At 37.4% G+C, this 20,315-nt stretch overlaps 3 protein-coding genes across 28 annotated transcripts; 1 reads left to right on the plus strand and 2 right to left on the minus strand.

The window, feature by feature from the left end:
- Positions 1–49: 49 nt before the first annotated feature.
- On the minus strand, positions 50–3,701 carry LOC110184522 (uncharacterized). 2 transcript variants are annotated; one of them, XM_020953091.2, is made up of 11 exons: positions 3,535–3,701; positions 2,785–2,907; positions 2,673–2,723; positions 2,419–2,567; positions 2,201–2,361; positions 1,432–2,061; positions 1,243–1,367; positions 655–1,179; positions 417–559; positions 273–360; positions 50–217 (listed from the first exon to the last, which is right to left on the minus strand). In XM_020953091.2, exons 2-11 carry the CDS (start codon positions 2,872–2,874, stop codon positions 215–217), a joined length of 1,965 nt encoding a protein of 654 aa, XP_020808750.1. In that variant the 5' UTR covers positions 2,875–2,907; positions 3,535–3,701; the 3' UTR covers positions 50–214. The 2 variants fall into 2 exon arrangements, with proteins under 2 accessions (XP_020808750.1, XP_086695381.1); XM_086839255.1 differs by having other exon boundaries at positions 3,463–3,625.
- Positions 3,655–19,703, plus strand: LOC147642707 (uncharacterized). Of its 2 annotated transcripts, XM_086839279.1 has the most exons (4): positions 3,682–3,706; positions 18,849–18,912; positions 19,010–19,040; positions 19,094–19,703. In XM_086839279.1, exon 4 carries the CDS (start codon positions 19,094–19,096, stop codon positions 19,418–19,420), a length of 327 nt encoding a protein of 108 aa, XP_086695405.1. In that variant the 5' UTR covers positions 3,682–3,706; positions 18,849–18,912; positions 19,010–19,040; the 3' UTR covers positions 19,421–19,703. The 2 variants fall into 2 exon arrangements, with proteins under 2 accessions (XP_086695406.1, XP_086695405.1); XM_086839280.1 differs by having other exon boundaries at positions 3,655–3,745; positions 18,849–19,040.
- Positions 4,036–7,085, minus strand: pho (pleiohomeotic). Of its 24 annotated transcripts, none has more exons than XM_086839267.1 (6): positions 6,995–7,085; positions 6,324–6,466; positions 5,793–5,877; positions 5,049–5,728; positions 4,677–4,977; positions 4,036–4,581 (listed from the first exon to the last, which is right to left on the minus strand). In XM_086839267.1, exons 2-6 carry the CDS (start codon positions 6,430–6,432, stop codon positions 4,329–4,331), a joined length of 1,428 nt encoding a protein of 475 aa, XP_086695393.1. In that variant the 5' UTR covers positions 6,433–6,466; positions 6,995–7,085; the 3' UTR covers positions 4,036–4,328. The 24 variants fall into 24 exon arrangements, with proteins under 24 accessions (XP_086695393.1, XP_020808746.1, XP_086695392.1 ...); XM_020953087.2 differs by having other exon boundaries at positions 6,324–6,560; positions 6,635–6,999; XM_086839266.1 differs by lacking the exon at positions 6,995–7,085 and adding an exon at positions 6,938–6,987.
- Positions 19,704–20,315: the final 612 nt, after the last annotated feature.

The following is a 20,315-nucleotide window of genomic DNA, read 5'->3' on the forward strand; positions in this document are numbered from 1 at the left end:
TATATGTTAATTATTATTTTTAAATAGCCATCCGTTAAAAAATTACTACTAAAATTGATAAAATTTCTTTATTAATAAATAATGTTTTTTTTTTCAGATCAAATATTTTACATATGTGATATGTGATTGCTAAAATTTTGAAAGCTGGGAGGATCGGATCATTTCCAGGATTTGTGGTCATATAAAGCCCTTCTCAGTTCTTAAGACATTGAGATTACTGTAAATTATACATGTTATTAAATAATAAACCGAATATTTTATAACGAACATACAACAAAACGATTGATTTGAGCTCTGTGTGCATTGTTTTCCATTTGTGTTTCTTCGTTTATCTTCATATTTTCAAAGCGTTCCCGAATTCTAAAAATAAAGAAGTCATCAAACTTTTTTTTTCAATAATTTGTATAAGATCTTACATTTTGGCACTTTCTATAGAATCACTAGAAATGAGTTGTGAGTAAACAAGTTCACGATCTTCTCTTAGTTCACGTTGTATTTCATCGGCTTGCCATTTTTCAAATTTGGCACACAATTGTTTAGCACGAGCTGTGCTCTTTGCCTGTTCATTGGAGTGAGTTAATTTATATTGAATTATATTTTTCTCAAATAAATAAATAAATAATTTTTAAAAACTGTTTTCTTATTGAATCTTACCTCTTTAAGTGACTGATCCATGTTACGTGATTTGCTTGAATTTTCACTATCAATTTCTTTGTCGTCCTCACTATCTTCATTAGTATTTGTATCATCTTCGGTAAAGCTTTCCTCATCTTCGGAATCTGATTTATTATTACTTACATGTTTATTATTCTCTGTTTCTGGTGGAGGAGTAAAGCACTTCAAAGGTTTGGGTTGTTTCATTATGTCATTTTTATCAACATTTTTATTTTCTTCCATTTCACGGAACTTGTTTAAGATTGTTGATGTCGTTTTGGTTTTTAGCAAAATATCCTCGGGAATAAAACTTTGTTTTGTAGATGATAAAATATCCGTATCAGTGTCTGAATCCATTTTAACAACACCTTCTCGTGGTGGTGTTATGCGAAAAATATGCCTTTCCTTTTCAACTGGACAAAATTTTTCAAAAAATTTAAACCTCTCTGTCAACTCTTCGGTGGCAACTCTAATATATTCGGGTTTGGCGCCAGATTTTATGATATCCATGTCGTTATCGACATCCTTTTTTTATTTTTAAGAAACAAATTAATCAAATGCTTTTTGAAACTGAAAATATTTTCTTACCTTTTTATTAAGTTGAATTAATTTTTCTGTTGGATTACTTGAAACGGTGCTTCTTAAGCTGACTAGATTCGAAGCATTGTTTGCGTCCATTTGCATAAAAATATTACGCGAAGCTTTGCTTATAGCTAAAATATTAAAAAATATATTAATAAGGTAAAATACTCTATTATTATACATTTTAATTCTTACCAGATTCAAAGACTTCTGCGTCTTCAATAGCTTCTTTAGATTGTACTTTTATATTTTCCTTAAAAGCTTCACCATTTTCAAAACGATCTTTGATAGATTGTGTGGGTGTAGTCAATTCAATATCTGCGGTTTTCCCAGCTGAGGTAAGGCCCTGTTCAGATTCTGCAACTGCTTGTTGATACATTTCTTTGATTTTCGCCTGTTTGCCCATAAATAATCGAGAGCGTATTCCTTGTATCTCATGTTTTCGCTCTTCTCGTCTCTCTTCTTTTGTAATCATTTCACCGTTCTCAAACTTAGTTCTTATATCGTTTATTGCTTCTCCTAACCCCAAAGGCTTTTCTTTTTCTGTTAATATCATTCGAGAATAATCATCGTCATCTGAGTTATCGTCTAAATTTATATCATTATTTTTTTCCAATTCTTCAGATTTGAAGTTGTTAATCCCAAGTTTATGAAGTTTGGTTAGCGTTGATCTTATCGACTTTCCATGGGTTATGGCGGTTCCTTGAGAATTATCTTGTGAGTTATTATTATTTCGAGACCAAGCGCCATTTTCAAAAACCTCAAATCTGGATCGGACATTCAGTTGTTGGAGTTCGTCAAGTCCCAGATTTGGTTTATCAGATGCTGTAATATGTTAATATTAATTTAAAATAGTAATTCAATTAACTTCGGCCACTCGCTTTGTATTGTATGGAAGATAAAAATCTAAATTTACAGTATAAACGGTTTGCCGACGATTTTCGTCCATTTCAAAGTATTTTACCTCTGGCAACGTCCGGTGGCAATTCCATTGGTTGATTCTCACGTATTATAAGTTCTGGTTTTCGTGGCTTAATCTCTTCATACACTACCTTTGGTGCAAATAGTAATTTGAAATGCCTATGGCAGTAGAGATATCCATCGTGAGCATGATAAGTGTCTAGTCTGCTCAAAATATTATATTTATAAAAATTAAAAAATAAAAATATTTTGTCTACTTACTTTAATTGTTTTGAGCAGTCCTTGCAACGTAAACATGTTTTATGGAATATCTTTGTACCCGTTTTCAAATGCAGAATAACTTCCTCCATTTTGTATACCGATTGTTGACATTGATGGCAGTTGTCCAGCTGCTGCTGAGTCATGGGAGTCTAATAAACATTACAGTTTTATAAACACAACAAAATAAGAATTAAATATATTCTTTAGTAATTTCTTTTTTTAATTGCTTTGATGCTTGAATCTCTTGAACGTACGTGGATATGGCTTCGCTTCTGCAGATCATCGAATTTACTGAAGCTCATTTTCTGAAAATAAAGCCATGACGTTTATAATTTTTCAAAAATAAAATGATAAAGTTTAACTTACCATGTTTATATTTTGCTTGTCATGGCTGTCAGTTGCTTTGTTTTTTTTACTCTTGCTTTTCTTCACTTTGGTTGATTTTATAGGTTCCATGGCCTTCTTTGAGTTGTTTATAATATTTGATTACTAAAATAACCAAGCCATATTTATTATACTTGCCAAGAAAATTATTTTTAAGGGGGACAATGCTTTATTAACATATTAAATGAACTACATACATATATAATCGGTTTATACTGTTTAAGCATGTACAAATATACATATGTACGTATGTATGCGTGTGTGAATATACATACATACATATGTATGTATATGGTGAAAAGTGAAACAAGAAAGTTTACATATATACATAAAATGTAATTATATCACAGCGTTGAATAAATAAACATCTATTTATGATACTTTATTGAATTCGGAATAATTTAAAAGCAATTTATCTAAATCCGTACTTTGGCATACAATTTTTACTTTATACGTTTGTACAATGTGTATATACATATGTATGTATGTAGGTACATGTATCTACATAAATATCTATGCATACACACTGATCTGAATTCCTGAAGCAATAGGAATTTATACATATTTTTGGCACCCGTACAAAATCTAGGCATAACTTTTCATTCATTCAGATCTCAACCATAAAAAAACTATCTATTATAGTCCATTTATTATTTATACCCGGCCTTTTTATAAAAATAACTTTTTTGTAACCTAAATATTTTGTTAAGCAATTAACTTGTTATTACGCACACAAAAAATTTTTTTTTGAAATATCAATCTGTGTTCGAAGAGGTAACAACAGAGACTGATTTTAGGTATTTTATGTATACGGATAGCGTTTTTCAGTGTTGCCAAATTTAAAAACAACGCAATGTTCTTTTTTTAAGTGCGTAATTGCGCTTTACTATTTAAAATACGAATTGTAGGTATAATAAAGTTTAGGAAAAATTTAGTTGTTGAGGTAAAAAATAATATTATTATTATAAAAAATAATATAATTTTCAGTCCACAAAATAGAAAATATTTCAATTATTGGACCGAATTCATCTTTTACATTGTGTTTATGTACATAATTGAAGTCAATGCATACATAAATTGGATGCATTCTTTTAGTTTGCGTTGAAACAAACAGTGATGGTGCTCCCCTTCCCAAAGTATATAAAAAATTATTACCCCAAAAAAATTATAAAATACACATTTCTAAGAACATTTAAGAAAATGGTCCAACAAAAACTCGAAGGTCTTTCCAACTTTCTTTAAAGGTGTAAATTTTATTACAAAGTAATTATTATTACATATATTTTTTTTTGTCATTTTTAAAAATTATTGAACTAAGCACATCGCATTTTTCATTTTTTTTTTTTTTTTCAACTTTGACCATTATTTAAAAAATAGATCCTCATTTATCGATGTTCTCCTTCTTTTTTGCTTAAAATATTAATTATAACCTGAAATAATTAATATTTCATCGTTAGTTAAAATTTTTATATATATAATTGATCGAATTGAAATCCTGAAAAATAGATCGGCTTACAATACAAATTTCAGTCTGCATAAACTACGAATGGTACATTATTTTCAGATAATGATACACTATCTAGTACTTCTGCCTTAATGTAATTTGTAGGTTTTTCTTCACTTGGGCTGCTTTTACGCGTAATGCTGGAAGTATTCCTCTTAGCTTTAGCATGAGTTAATATGTGAGATTTTAAATTTGTGGATTGAGCAAACTTTTTATTGCAGGCATCAAAGGGACAAACAAAAGGTCTGTCGCCTGTATGAATTCTCACATGGGTTCTGCAAAAAGTTTGACAATATTTGATTATTTTCAACTTCAGTTTAACAAAAAAAATTTATTGACGGTTGTGGTAGGGTACACGGGTTACATTTACCTTAAGTTAAAATCAAGGGAAAATCGTTTACCACATCCTTCGAAAGTACACTGAAATGGCTTTTCTCCTGTGTGAACCAATTGATGTCGTTTTAGTTTTGAGCTCTCCACAAAGGCTTTTCCGCACTCCGCACATACATGTACACGGGGTCCGTGTGTGTGCAGATGCTTGCGCATTGCCGATGAATCTCTGAAGTTTTTATGGCAGCCTTTATGAGGACAGGCAATCTTTTTCTCGTTTTGATACGTTAGGATGTTACCATCGGAATGCTTAAAGTTAAGATCAGATCCAGACGGTGTTCCTTTTTGTATTTCATTATTATATGTTTTTAATTAAGGTAAAAGAATTCAAAAGTAGTAAAACGAGACTTACCAAAGTTGTTGTTGTATGCAGATAAGTCATTATGTACCCTTTTCTGTAAGCCAACACCAAAAAACGGCACCGAAGTACTAGTCGAAGTCGAACTTGAAATTGGCTGACAAGTATTATTATCACTTTTTAATATTCTTTGATTATTATCAATGGATAGTGCTGTTTCATTAATTAACTGAAGATTGCTTGAAGAATTTGTAACCTGTAAGACTGTATTTTCGACCAAGTTCGTAGACTTATTAAGGATATTTTTAGTGGTTAGATTTTTAACATCTTCAATAATCTGTGTATGAATTTCTTGCGGTTCATGTATGGACATCCTTTGGTTTAAAAAGGACTCATCATCTTCGTTGTCCTCTCCTTTTGTTAACAATTCTGATTCAGTAATATTTTGGTCTGACCCGGAGTAATCATCATCGTCGGATATACCCGAAGCCCACATTGTAACACTAAATTCTCCCTCCATGGTTTTAATTTGAACGAGCTTCTGTTCCCACCTTCTTGATTTTCCCGATGTATTCAGTATGCTTGTAGAATCTATGCAAGTGATTTTGTTACTGCTTGCCAAGCTACAACTATTAGGCATATTGTTTGATATTTCATCATATTCTTCGGCATAAGCCGTATTTTTAATACTATTATTGATATCCATTTGAATGCCCATCTGCAGGTGTTTGTTTCTAAAAAAAAATAATTGTAAGGAATTAAAATGTATTTATATTTTTGAAATAAATAAGAACGTACATTTTGGTCATGAATTCATTTTCCGCTGACGACTTCAAATTCATTTTTTCATGTTGATTAGTGGTAATTACTTCATTCTGAATAACTAGAATAATTACTTAATTAAAAAATTTGTTTTTATATACTGTAATAATTGGTTGTTATGTACATATATATGTATGTACATATGTAAGTAACTGTACACTTAAAGTTACCCTGCAGTACACATGTCATCAAAAGTCATCAACGCGCCGACTGCGTCTTCTACCGGGCCGACGCAATGCCCACGATACATATAGGATAGGACATGCCCATGATAAATTTATAAACAATTTGTATGGCCATTAATCGATGAATCATCAACTACACCGCCTTGACTGTTGATGAATCGTTGATTAATTACTGATGAATGGTACTGCAGGGTAGCTTATAAATACATATATTTGTATATATATTTATACATATATGTATACGTATACGTATGTATTTATGCTCTTACAATATAATATTTACAATATACATACATACAAACACATTAGGAAAAATACTTGCCATGACTTATGTTTCCAATATTTACACTTTGTATGCCTCCTGGTTGGATTTGTACATCATCCCCATATTGCTCATTTTGAAAAAGTATGCCAAACCGTTCGTGTGCCATGCTTTTTAGATGATTTTATTATTTCGAAGTTGTTCTTTACATTTCAAGCGCACATTTATTTGAAGACACGTACAAATGTGTTGGGGCAATATTTTTATATAAATTTATTTTTTGAGTGTTTTTATGATCTGTAGAAGTTTGTATATATGTATGTAATTTTTACATTGTTTAAATCTAAGAGGGTATACATTAAAAAACTTACATATTTATTGTTATATATTAAAATTTTGTGTAAATACAAAACCAGATTAAATGCGTTTCGTTTTAGAAAGTAAATGTTTCATATAAAAAAAGTTTTGAACACAAATTAAACAATCTACATTACTTCATACATATATATATATATATATATATATATATATACGTATATTGCTTGCTTTGTCTTCTATTAACAACTTATGTCCATTTGAATTTTCACAAACAATTCAATATTCACATATGAATTGTGTTGTTAAAAAGCGAAACAAAACAAAAATGCGCAAGAGTGGCATAGAAAACTAATAACAGTTAAAATAGTGATGTACATATTTTCTACAAGCAAACAAATGTTGTTATAAAATACCATTTATAGTATTTTTTTAAAATTTAAATAGATGTATTCCACTGCTGTTGCGTTTCTACGTTAGGTACAGTACGGGGTGGTAAAACAGTTTATTCTTTTAAAGTGTGACCGCTTTTTCTAAATGGAGGTCAAAGAAAGGTTGCGGTTAACGCAACGAGCCTTATCAATCAATCAAAATCAATTCGAGAATCCCGCTGTTGCTCCTGTTAAAGAGCTTACCTAGTATTTATTCTTGACTCCTAACTCCTAACTGTATCTTTTTTACATCTTTTACAAATGATGTGCAATGCGGCTAAGCTTAATTAAGTCACAATTTTCTCTAAATTCAATCACAAGCATCAAAATTAATCAATTCGGGTATGGCAAATAACAAATAAATAAAATTCGAACAGTAACACTAGCACGTTTACTTATAATGAAATAAAAATTAATCCTCCGGATCCATCGGTAAAGCATTTTTTTAATATTTGATTTTATTATTGTTTTAATAAATTATCTTTAGAATTCCATATCATGTAGAATCGTTTCTTGATCTCGATCATCATACGAATTGTGATTAAAAAACGGGGCTTTTCCAAATGTCAAATTACTCGTTCCATAATAATGCTACATATGTATATATTTTGTTGGTGGCATTCAATCAGTGCAAACAATAGTGGATTGTCTCGGAGTAGCTCTATACGTTAAATTCGGAAGCAGATTAAAAAAAAAAAAACGGAAGCGGATTTTGAAGCATATCATTATGCTACACACGATATTTTGAGTAACATTTTGGAGAAATTAAGACGTGATCTAACACCTCAAAACAATATTAAGGCGGCCGTTCAAGCAGCAGATACGTCCGAGAAAAATCTGAGCCTGACTGAATGCCAAAGATTTCATTATTTGAAATCATATTTCACATTAGCTAAGCATATTTCGGATACGAATGAAAAATATTGTGAGGCATGGGATCGCTTGGAACAGCAATAATATAAATATTCGATTTTTACCCAGATATCCATAAACGATTTATGATGCTTCCGAGTGCAAAAACCCCTAGCATCAGCACTGCGTAAACTTGCCGATGATGCTGATGAAGTTATAGGTTGTTTACGTGCTCATAACTGCCAAGCGCGGAATCCCAGGCTTATTTTCATATTATTTTCGAAATTGGATACCAATTGTTGCATCATTGTTGCACCAACGATCCCGAAGATCCCACATTTTGTTGCCACCCACACTCGTAGTGCGGGGTATCTACTCAAACAGAGAGCACATCCTATTGGCTAAACCTTACCGCAGACCATAAAGAGCTTCTTCTCGGAAGAACGCTAAATTTGTCGGTCTCCGTAATTTAAAAAGGAACACGATGAAGCGTTTCTGGACGACTACTTGCAACGTGGACATATGGACCAACTGACATCAGTTCAAGTTGACGAGTGCCCAGAAACTTGCTTCTACCTACCGCACTAAGCTGTCATCAATCTGTACAGTTTGACTCAGGGCGGCCGCCATTTTGGAGCGGTCCGCCTTTAGCGACATCGAACGAGGAGACCTCATGTAATGGGGTCGGGTCGGTGCCCTATCACGGTGTCGGTGGGTACAGCGCGTCGTGCACGCAGCCGCCACCTTGCAGTGGGCCGCCGTTCATAGTAAGCACTGCGCAGACAGCGCATGGATTCACACTACCGGGTGTGAACATCTAACGACACGAGCGTACAACTGCACGGATTCGGAGAACAATCAGAGGTTGTTGAAGGCGCTAAAGAATGACGCTCGTGACGCAGTGAAGTCGCAATTGATTCATCCAGGGAATGTCAGCGCCGTGATGGAGCAGCACCGCTTTAGGTTTGGCCGACCGGAGCAGCTAATACGCAGTAAGCGCAGTGACGAGACGGTTACAGGGACCACGATGCGAACCAGCAGCCCGTGCAGAGGAATTTAAGCTGCGTTGACGCCGAGGGAGGCCGCCTTCTGTTCCGTATACTGCCAGTAACGCTGTACGGGATCCTCCGTTACGATGATAGACGACGAAATACGGAGAAATTTGGGAGTCCAAGGAGATCGACGAGGAAGGGCATCCAGAAAGACCACAAATGTGCTTGAGCCTACCGATGCAGACGTTAAGTCGGCAGGATGTCCAGGGTGTGCATAAGGATGCGCGTCTGCCAATGAAATCTTACAGCAACGTGGTGCCGAAGTTGCTCATCGGCCTGGATCATGGACATCTTAGATTGCCACTGAGAACAAGGCGATTTGCCAGAGAGGGACCGTATGCGGCCGCAACCGAGCTAGGTTGGGTTGTGTTCGGGCTCGTAAAGGGGCAGTTCACTTCGCCATCACCGAGGTCCTGCCTACTTGCCGTGTCTATGGATGATACGGTGGAAATCTGGAAGGACAACCACGTTAAGCTGCCACAGAGCTATGAGATGGTATACAAACGGCTGGTCAACCTCGAGAAGAAGATGAAGCGATGAACAGTTGGCGGTGGAATACTGTCGGATCAACAATGATTATCAAAAGGGCACGGAGCAGTTAGAGCCATAGAAGTGCACGTGTTCGTGGTTGCAAGTCAATCTGCATTCGCGGCGGTGGCCTACTGGAGGGCCACGTATAAGGACGACAACGTGCTGGTGAGCTTCGTATGCGCCCCGATGAGAATGAGCAGTTCTTGGAACCAGACACTGTCAAGGAGGTGCACAGTGTGGTCATGGATGACGTGGAGTTATGGACAGACTCGAAGACGCTGCTGAGATGGATTGGCAGCACACAGCGCCGGTTCAGTGATCCTGCCTTGCCCCGACGAGAGTTGCGCAAGGGCATCGAGGAGCTGATGGAGATGGAGCGGAGCTGATAGAGTCCACAGACGCGCTACAGTGCGCATAAACGACAACGGCCTATCTCGGACAATGATGCGATCCGTCTCTAAACTTGCAGTTTTGAATTGAGTGAAGCGGTTCTGCACGGGGTCGGCGATGTCGACGATCGAACATTGTAATCGATAGGCGCAGTTAGTATATTAAGAGTGACGAGAAAATACTGAAGGATTTTGATCTCAAGTGTGTACGGGTATATTTTTAACCCTAAGTTAACCGCCAAAATTGGGCGTTCTTATAGTCCTGTGAAAAGTAGGAGGACATACTGCGGAAAGCGTGTGTGAGAGTTTACTGAACTGTAAAATTAAGGTTAAGTTCATTTTCCCGTAGAAGAAAACATACGTAGTGCTTCGCATCTGCTTGTCAGCCTCGGGCCAGGGATGTTTCCTTTGTTTGGCGGGAACTAGAGATGTGGAGCCGTTAAAGGCATATCCAAGGGTCCCACGACAAATATGTTTAATGTTCCGAGAGATTTAAGTATTTAAGCCTATATCAATGTTCAGCCCTTTGTTTAGAGAAAGAATGAGAATGAACCGCTGCTTCATTTTCGTCTGTACACAGTTACCTATGAATTGGCACAGCCCCATTTTTGGTTGCTCGAGCTGTATAAGTTATCCCTAAAAACAAGAAGTTCTTTCCTACCGCTCCCTGAAAATTATTTAAATTTAATACAAACTTACTAAGTATATTCACTATTAAAAAAAATCGTTGAATAACATTATTAAAATAGTTAAAAGCCGACAATTACAAGAATCACAAGCACGAACTCTTAACACTATTTGCTCTACCAACTTCTGGGCGGAGTACGTTGTTGTCAAGGAGTTCGAAGCAAAGAAAAAGAAAAAGCGGCCTGTAGGAATAACTCCTCCCAGGCATGATCATAACACTGCGCCTTCTGCTTCTCAGGTTATTGAGCTAGCAGAAACCTGGTTATAGCAGGAGATTCTGAATTCCGAATTTTTTTCCAGCTGTGTTCACAGAATATTGGCTAGATCGCCCTTTCAGGCGCGGGGGTGGCGTTCTTATAGCGGTGGACTCTTCACTCCTCAGAATTATTAACCTTCGAGGAATGCAACGATGTTGAATGGTAGCTTCATTTTTCTTACCTGTTCTTACATACCTGTATTGTTGGAACTTCTTATTTATTGGAACAACCTTTCCGCTATTTAGATGGTTTCCAATAGACTTTGGATGGAGACCAGTTGGTAGTCCTAGGTGATTTTAATATCCCGGGTGCTATTTGGTGCTAAAATAATTCCGTTGGCTTGTTCGACATTTCGCTGTTTTAAGTCAACAATGTGCGAAATTCCGTACAGTGCACAGTGGGTCCAATAGCTCTGCTAGCAGAACTAAATTAATAACTTTAGTAAATTAATAGATATTTTAATGAAACTTTCTACTTACAGTTTTTAATTCATTTTACGTATATTCTCCAAATTTTAATGTCCTACGTTAGGTATTTCTCATACCTCCCATACAAATGTTAAAAAACCATTTTCAACCATATAAATGTTCACATTTTTTTTTTTTTAAATTTTGAAGTGCTTTATTTTTGATTTTACATTTTTACTAATGAGTTTTTTCTATTTATTATTCGCTACTATTATTCGGAATCTGAAGATTCAGAATCATTATTTAAATGTGGGAAATTTATTAGAAAACCAGCAACAACTTTATCAAATTTATAGATTTAACCGAATTTGTTGACATTTTAGACAATGATGTTATTAGTGGATCAGAAGACACGAGTAATGCGTGCATTACATCTTCCATTGTATTAGATCTATTATTCTTTCTAGAATGATTCTCCCGTATATTCCGGAAATCCTTATTCCTGGCTTCCTGGGCTTCTTCAGACATCATGCCAATAGGAAGACCCACATGCTTTATGATGTCTGCACCATGAATTAAAATCTTATGGACAGATGATGGCATATAAAACCATGGATACAATTTGATAAACATTTCAGCTGATTTCATGGCATATCAACAAATGCATCGATATTGATTTCATAGCCACAAGTTAATGCACGTAAAATGACACTAAAATTATAAATGAGTGCCTCGCTAACTCCTGTGATGCGTGATACCAAATCAGGTTGACTGAAAAATCGTCTAGCTGTATTACCATTGGTGGTGTTGCCACTACCAGCCATTGGTATGTCCACTAAAATGCCCATTTCTTTCCTTAGTTCGGACTGTATTTTTAATTTTTTGCTTCCACCTCTGGCTTATCTGTTCCGCGAACTTGCCATTTTTTTAATGGAAAATCTGTATGATAAATGTAAAACACATTCAAAGAATCTAATCCACTCATGAAGACTAGATAATCCATATTTTAATAGATCTGAGTCAACCGGGTAACGCATCACCAAATCCAAATTGTTCATGTCTTTTGGTACTGCTCTACAAATACCACTCTACAAATACCACCACCCAGCTTCTGCCAGAACATCAAATGTTTTACCATCCACCATCGTCAGATGAAATTCATGGAGTATGGTATATGAGCTTGTCAGTGTTGGCTTGATCAACGTTATTTGGCTTTTAACATTGTCAGTCTCCAAAGTTATTAATTCACTTGTCTCTTTCTGACAAATGAGTTTTATGGGACGACAATAGCGGGTTGATGAAGGTCGCGTGTTCTTCCACAATATTGTCGAACCAAGCTGAACTTGTAATGGTACAAGGCAAACAGTAAATAAGTGCTGAACGACCATACTTGTTTCACCATCTTGAAACTTTTGGCGATAGGTCGCGTGGCCACTGCTTCCATCGCAGCCCCATTTGTAAATTGCAGTCAAACTTCAGTTATTATTTTCCCCTGCAACATGATTTTCAACAACCTGCGAGTGCGCATTTATGATACGGCTTACCGTATGGTCTACTAAATTCTGTAGAGTTATTTCAGTAGAATAATCGGTTACTTTTAGTCCGTCTGGGTAACACATAATCTTTGCTTTTTGCAGCCTATGGTAGTTGGGGTATATATCTGCATTCCTCTCCTTGGCACTTATTCGCGTTAGCTGGTACGTGACCAGAGCCGCCGCAGAAGCCCAAAGCGCTGCCAGCTAATCCGGTGAGTCCGTTCCGGAAAGGGCCATGACAAGGGGGTTGGCCATATAGTTTAGTTAGTTAGTACAGTTTGCTGTTTAATTTATGATAATACTAGCTGTACCCTGCCACGTTTCTCTGTGGCATATTGTAGTTAAGAGGTCACTTCTGAATACATCAAGGTTCCGGCAAAATCATCTTCCTGGCATAAGGTGAAGAAGGCAGTCAGAGTTGTAGCTGGCGGATTCAGGACTCTTTCTTGCACATTTCTTTCTGTGAAATAGACACGTTGACCATTCTCCAAACGGACTGCCAAGTGAACTAAAGCTGGATAGCGTTTATGAATGGGGAACGAACAAATTCTCCATGCAGCCTCGTTGCTGCTTTTGTATCTTCCAGCCTGGTATTGAGATATTTCATCGACAACTCGTACTGCATTGTTGTCACCATTTTCTGCCTGAACACCAAAATCTGCCATATCGCTGCCTTTATTCACGTACTTGCAGATATATTTAATCGATTTCACGGAATTGCAATATTCTACGTTGATGTGCGCTTTGTATGATTTTGATAATAGTGGTGAGTATGGAACCACCCAACGATTGTCTACCTCAATATCACCAATTCTCATGTTTAAATTTGCCGAAGTCCCTCCATCTTCAGTTGACCGTCTCCTATACAGAGGATATCCATCGTCCCCTGTTACGGTATTGGCTGTAAATGCTCGAGGATATCGCTTGGAACACTTTCCATCTACCATGCATGGTGAACATGGGTTGAGGGTACCACATGGGCCATGGATCATGTTCTTGATGACAACTTCATGCAAATCCGTATCAACCTCGGCCCGTGGAATCTCAGCGCATATAACATCGTCGATTTCGTCTGGAGTAATTTTATCATACAGCCAAATCAGAATGTGCGCATGCGGCAATCCTCTCTTCTGCCATTCTACTGAATACATCCAGCACCACATAGATCCAAAAACTCCATGTTTCACAATAAAATCCATCAGTGACTTGAGCTTTTGTCTGAAAACACGGGCTGTGATGTCATGCCTATCCCTATACGATTGTCCAGGAAATAACAGCTGTACTATCTCGTCCCAAGCTGGATTGCATGTGAAGGTGATAAATATGTCTGGACGGCCGTAGCAACGAACATATGCCTTGGCATCTTGAGCATATTCATGCATTTGGCGTGGACTACCTATGTATAAGGATGGCAAAATCGTGAGCTTTCCAACGTTGGTTGTATTACGGTCATTCATCACAGCATCCCGCAAATGGATATATTCCTCGGACCGAAGTTTCTTCTGATTCAATCGGAGGAACAGCAAACGTTGTTTCAATTTTTGCATACATATCGACAATGTACTGATGAAACAACTGACGACATTTCAATATATGATTGCAATCGGTCCTCCGAACCATTAACCTGTATGAGTAAAAGTTCATCGCGCAGCCGCGTCTCTCGGATGGAGGCCCGTTCTTCGTCAGTCATATTCGTAATCTTACGTCTTTTTACTTCTGTATTGCGAATACGGCGTCCCAATCTCGACTTCTTTGGTGGCATGATTTCGTTTCTTACTGAACCTGAACAAAAAAATACAATTTTAATCTCCAATTTCTTCTTTCAATATGTTTTGAATGTTTGACAGGAAATGCTTTGATTCAGCTGGCTGCCTGTAGAGGGCGCAGCAGTAGGGGCACGGGGAAACGCTAAAAAAATTTATATATTCGCAACCGCATATAAGCTATCAACATCAAAAGTAGACAATAACCGAGCTGGAACCTCAACGCATGTTGTGTAAAAATTTGGGCTTAAACGGTTCAGAACTTTTCAAGTCTATGAAGGATGTAGACACGAACAGAGCATTTTTATATATATAGATTAAGTGTTTTGTGTTATACTCGTTCCTTACCCGTGTCCTCCGCTCGACCGTATCCTGGGTCCAGGGTTGGTGCAACACGAGCGCTGTGATCCAAGGGGAACGGAGTAGAAGCCGGTCGTTTTCTCTTTCTTGTTTTTTTTGTTGCGAATACCCATACTCCTATATTTCTCTTGGAGCTCCAGCAGGAATTAGGGAACAAAGAGGGAAACATAATTTTGTGGCCGAATCATTGAAGGCTTCTCCTCCGGGAGTTTTGAGTCCCCAAAAGAGGCAAGCGCATCCCTGGCTAAGGCCACGCTCTTGCCGGGAATGGGTTGATGACCAATAGCCAAAAAGAAGTATACGTTTGTGAATATAAATTAAAATAAAATCTATATATATATAAATGCTCTGTTCGTGTCTACATCCTTCATAGACTTGAAAAGTTCTGAACCGTTTAAGCCCAAATTTTTACACAACATGCGTTGAGGTTCCAGCTCGGTTATTGTCTACTTTTGATGTTGATGTTGTTGCCCCTACTGCTGCGCCCTCTACAGGTAGCCAGCTGAATCAAAGCATTTCCTGTCAAACATTCAAAACATATTGAAAGAAGAAATTGGAGATACAAATTTTTTTTTTTGTTCAGGTTCAGTAAGAAACGAAGTCATGCCACCAAAGAAGTCGAGATTGGGTCGTCATATTCGCAATACAGAAGCAAAAAGACGTAAGATTACGAATATGACTGACGAAGAATGGGCCTCCATCTGAGAGACTCGGCTGCGCGATGAACTTTTACTCATACAGGTTAATGGTTCGGAGGACCGATTGCAATCATATATTGAAATGTCGTCAGTTGTTTCATCAGTACATTGTCGATATGTATGCAAAAATTGAAACAACGTTTGCTGTTCCTCCGATTGAATCAGAAGAAACTTCGGTCCGAGGAATATATCCATTTGCGGGATGCTGTGATGAATGACCGTAATACAACCAACGTTGGAAAGCTCACGATTTTGCCATCCTTATACATAGGTAGTCTACGCCAAATGCATGAATATGCTCAAGATGCCAAGGCATATGTTCGTTGCTACGGCCGTCCAGACATATTTATCACCTTCACATGCAATCCAGCTTGGGACGAGATAGTGAAGCTGTTATTTCCTGGACAATCGTATATTGATAGGCATGACATCACATCCCGTGTTTTCAGACAAAAGCTCAAGTCACTGATGGATTTCATTGTGAAACATGGAGTTTTTGGATCTGTGCGGTGCTGGATGTATTCAGTAGAATGGCAGAAGAGAGGATTGCCGCATGCGCACATACTGATTTGGCTGTATGATAAAATTACTCCAGACGAAATCGACGATGTTATATGCGCTGAGATTCCACGGGCCGAGGTTGATACGGATTTGCATGAAGTTGTCATCAAGAACATGATCCATGGCCCTTGTGGTACCCTCAACCCATGTTCACCATGAATGGTAGATGGGAAGTTTTCCAAGCGATATCCTCGAGCATTTACAGCCAACACCGTAACAGGGGGCGATGGATATCCTCTGTATAGGAGACGGTCAACTGAAGATGGAGGGACTGCGCCAACTTTAAACATGAGAATTGGTGATATTGAGGTAGACAATCGTTGGGTGGTTCCATACTCACCACTATTGTCAAAATCATACAAAGCGCACATCAACGTAGAATATTGCAATTCCGTGAAATCGATTAAATATATCTGCAAGTACGTGAATAAAGGCAGCGATATGGCAGTTTTTGGTGTTCAGGCAGAAAATGGTGACAACAATGCAGTACGAGTTGTCGATGAAATATCTCAATACCAGGCTGGAAGATACATAAGCAGCAACGAGGCTAAATGGAGAATTTTTTCGTTCCCCATTCATGAACGCTATCCAGCTTTAGTTCACTTGGCAGTCCATTTGGAGAATGGTCAACGTGTCTATTTCACAGAAAGAAATGTGCAAGAAAGAGTCCTGAATCCGCCAGCGACAACTCTGACTGTCTTCTTCACCTTATGCCAGGAAGATGATTTTGCCGGAACCTTGATGTATTCAGCAGTGCCCTCTTAACCACAATATGCCACAGAGAAACGTGACAGGGTACAGCTAGTATTATTATGAAAATGGAGTAGACCAATTTACCTGGGGGAGATGAGCCGGTCGCCAGACCGCCTGGAATAGGCTCCGGTCCGCCGGAGATGGGTTATGCCCCTAGATAACCAGTAGGCATCACAGGATGGGTGGGGCAACGTGGCAGAAACACCAATGCCGCCAATTTGTCTCAGCCGTGTCCGTCTGTCTAGATTTAATTGTTTATTTATCTTTTTTTTTTTCTTTATTGTAATTAGTGATGAGAGTTGTGTTTCGTGAGGAGTGTTGTCCGAGACATCCGATTTATTCCGATAAAATGGTGCGGACTGCGGGCATTGGGTCGGACCCAGCCCTGGGCTCACTGAGCTAGCCTGGCGTTGCCCGAGGAAGGATGCAGTTCCGTTACAGATTTATACAAACTGAAGCTTGTAGCCACCATCAATTGTCCACAAGTTGCTTGTTTCATAAGAGTAGACACTTGTTTGATCTGTGCCTTAGGGCACAAATCACCAAAATCCTTTTTAGGGCTACCAATATCTGATGATGACGTGAAATGATATAAAATGAGCGGCATATCAAGCCATTTCTGATTTTTTTTTTCTCAAAAAACTTAGTGTTGTAATGGCAATCCTTCCATTCCACTGCTTACAAAATTAGCCAATTTTTTATTCATTTCTTTAATATCGTTGTCAGATATGTATATGTTCTTCAAAATTGTGCCAAATACATATTCATTTAGCCCCAACAATTTCCTTGATGCGACATTTTCGCTAAGCCACCTGCAAAACAGAACGCGCTTCGGGACTGACATTTCACCTAAAAAGTGCAATAAGCTTAAGAGTTGGACGTAGTTGGTTATCATTTTGGACATTTGCACATCACAAGAACTCACACTTTACATAAATACTAAAATTAGCTTGAATACGATTGAATAACGTTAATTACAGTCCAATGAAGACAGTAAACGTTTAAAAACAATTCTTGCTAAGTCAACTTACAAGTAACACATTTTTAAGCTACACAAGAAAAGACCGGCCACGAACATACAATTTGTGTTTAGTACATACCTTATTTTAAAGGAAACAAAAGATATTTATATCAATATTTTCAAATATATCACTTGTATTAATAATTTAAAACGAATCACAAATAACCTCAAATCTTTGTGTAGACACCAATTAAATAAAATCAAAACTAAACGCAGTATTTATATTTAAAAAATATACTATTATTCTGCTAGATTTTTGATTGGATCCACTGTGCAGCGCTTGCTTGATTTTTGTTTCGTCTCTGATCCAATGAGAGTCAGTTTAGCCAGAGAGTCGCCAGAGTCGCCTCAGACGCAGCCCGAAGATCCGAAGTTCATCCTATTTGTTGATATTGGGTCTGACTTACAGAATATATCTGACCGTCCAGCCAAAAAAGTCCGCTGTTTTCGCAAGACGGACTTTGAACGGCTGAATAATTTTATATATGAGTTCAATTGGTCCGATCTATACGTGTGCACTAATATGGTAGTTGCCGTGAATATTTTTAACAATTCCATGAATTCATTTTTTACTGAACGTTTTCCGTAATACTATCCGCCAATCTCGAATAAACCGCCGTTGTTTACTAAAAAGTTGAGCCGAACTAAAAGTAAAAAATCTAGGCTGTATGATTTAAATTAACCGGTTTTCAATCTGCCCTCGGTCAAACTTTACCGTGCTGAACGCGCAGTGTTATTAAAACTATTTAACTCGTTATAGGCCCCAGTTCTCACAGGACCCAAAACAGTTTTATAATTTTTTTATAAACACTAAACCTAAACCTAAAACCAATCTTTCCTCGCTTTCATTTGAAAATATTACCGCAAATAAATTATTCTAATTATTCGAATTTATATCAGACTTATTCCTACGACCTACCTAAATCGAACTTAATTTTCTGCCCTACCCTAAACGAAATCACTCTTCTTTTAGATCTTCATCGTGTCAAGCCAGTTTATTCACTCGGTCCCGACGGAATTCCTGCCTGTGTGCTCAGGTATTGTGCCGACGTCCGGATAGCACAGGACATCTTCTGAACTTCCTTCTGAAATTGTTTACTTTATTCTTTGAAACCTCCCACTTTCCCATGGAAGGAATCGTTTATTATTCCTCTCAATCAAAAAGGTAGCTAATTGGATGCAAATTGGTCCCTCACACTGCAGAGTTTCAACTTTCAGATGTTGCACCGGAAAGGGGCCGACATGGTGGTGGCCGATACATTGTCCAGCTGCGTAGAGGAGCTGGAGCTGGATGGCGGCGACGCCCTTGAATTCGCCACAATGGAATTACAATCTGCGGAGTACAAGGAAATTCGAGATGAGATACGTGAAAACCAGGATCGCCTAACGGATATTCGGGTGGAAGGCGACCTCATCTTCAAACGCATCGGATTCGGCAGGTTGGAAGACGAAGTCGAGGAGAATCCATGGAAACTATGGATTCCGGCATCATTGACAGCCGGGATGATCGCGACGGCTCATGAAGATCCGACGTCGGATCGCTGAGGAACGAGGAAGTCGCTGCAATGCCTCCAGTGCACTATGGTCCAGAAGTTGATTATTTGGCATAAATTCGAAATTTTTATGTTAATGTTTTGCATTTTTGATTTAAAATTATTAAAGTTAAAACGTCAAACATAAACAAAACTAAGAAAATAAGCTTTACATGCTTCACTGAAGATTTTTATGACCTTTCAAAACCACACAATCCAGCTTTTAAAAAGAGCTTGGCGGAAAATTTCTCTTTTTACTTTTTTGCGTGAAAATAAATATTCTTTGTCCAATCAAACTGTTGATAGTAATGGAAATTGTAAATCAAGGTATGTATTTCTTACTGAATATCAACTGTTTATGTGTAGTCTTAGTGTTTGTGTTTTGTTTAATGTTAAATTTATGTATTTTTTATAGAAAATAAACATGCGTCCCTTGTGTTTCGTGAAATAAAACTAACGACCTGACGGCTGCTGACAAAACCTGGTTACGTCAGCTTATACTAATATATGTCGTTCTTTATCACTAATAAACAACTTTTCCCCGCTCGTTCGCGATATCGATCTCCTCGATATTTGGCTCAGCAATAATCGCAAAATATCATATGTGTTAGATTGCATTAATCAAAAAATTTGCCATTACCACGTCAAAGATGATAAAAAATTAAAAATCAATAAAAAAAAGTAATTTTGAATCATTCATAAAAAAAGGCTACCAATATGCAACTATATGGTCTAACGCTTTAACTCAAAGCATACTAAATGGATGTCGTCTACAATATCAGATACAATAAATCAAAACTTTAAGACACAACAAAAACCGGGACGCCGAACTTTGTCTTATGGAAATGTAGGACCACGATTGAAAAGAAAATTGGCGTTTGAGCTGGCGAATGAAAAAGAGCACAACA

The sequence above is a fragment of the Drosophila serrata genome, unplaced genomic scaffold (assembly GCF_035046125.1).
Source record: "Drosophila serrata isolate PLE 108 unplaced genomic scaffold, ASM3504612v1 contig_363, whole genome shotgun sequence".
NCBI lineage: Eukaryota > Metazoa > Arthropoda > Insecta > Diptera > Drosophilidae > Drosophila > Drosophila serrata.

Bases quoted from the DNA above. Each gene is read 5' to 3' on its own strand.
- LOC110184522 (XM_020953091.2), bottom strand. From the start codon at position 2,874: ATGGAACCTATAAAATCAACCAAAGTGAAGAAAAGCAAGAGTAAAAAA. The intron at 2,062-2,200 runs GTAAAATACTTT...AACATATTACAG, and splicing joins GCCACCGGACGTTGCCAGAG to CATCTGATAAACCAAATCTG. The intron at 1,368-1,431 runs GTAAGAATTAAA...TTAATATTTTAG, and splicing joins CGCAGAAGTCTTTGAATCTG to CTATAAGCAAAGCTTCGCGT.
- pho (XM_020953086.2), bottom strand. From the start codon at position 6,432: ATGGCACACGAACGGTTTGGCATACTTTTTCAAAATGAGCAATATGGG. The intron at 5,890-6,323 runs GCAAGTATTTTT...TTTTTAATTAAG, and splicing joins TATTGGAAACATAAGTCATG to TAATTATTCTAGTTATTCAG. The intron at 4,582-4,676 runs GTAAATGTAACC...AACTTTTTGCAG, and splicing joins TCCCTTGATTTTAACTTAAG to AACCCATGTGAGAATTCATA.
- LOC147642707 (XM_086839280.1), top strand. From the start codon at position 19,094: ATGTTGCACCGGAAAGGGGCCGACATGGTGGTGGCCGATACATTGTCC.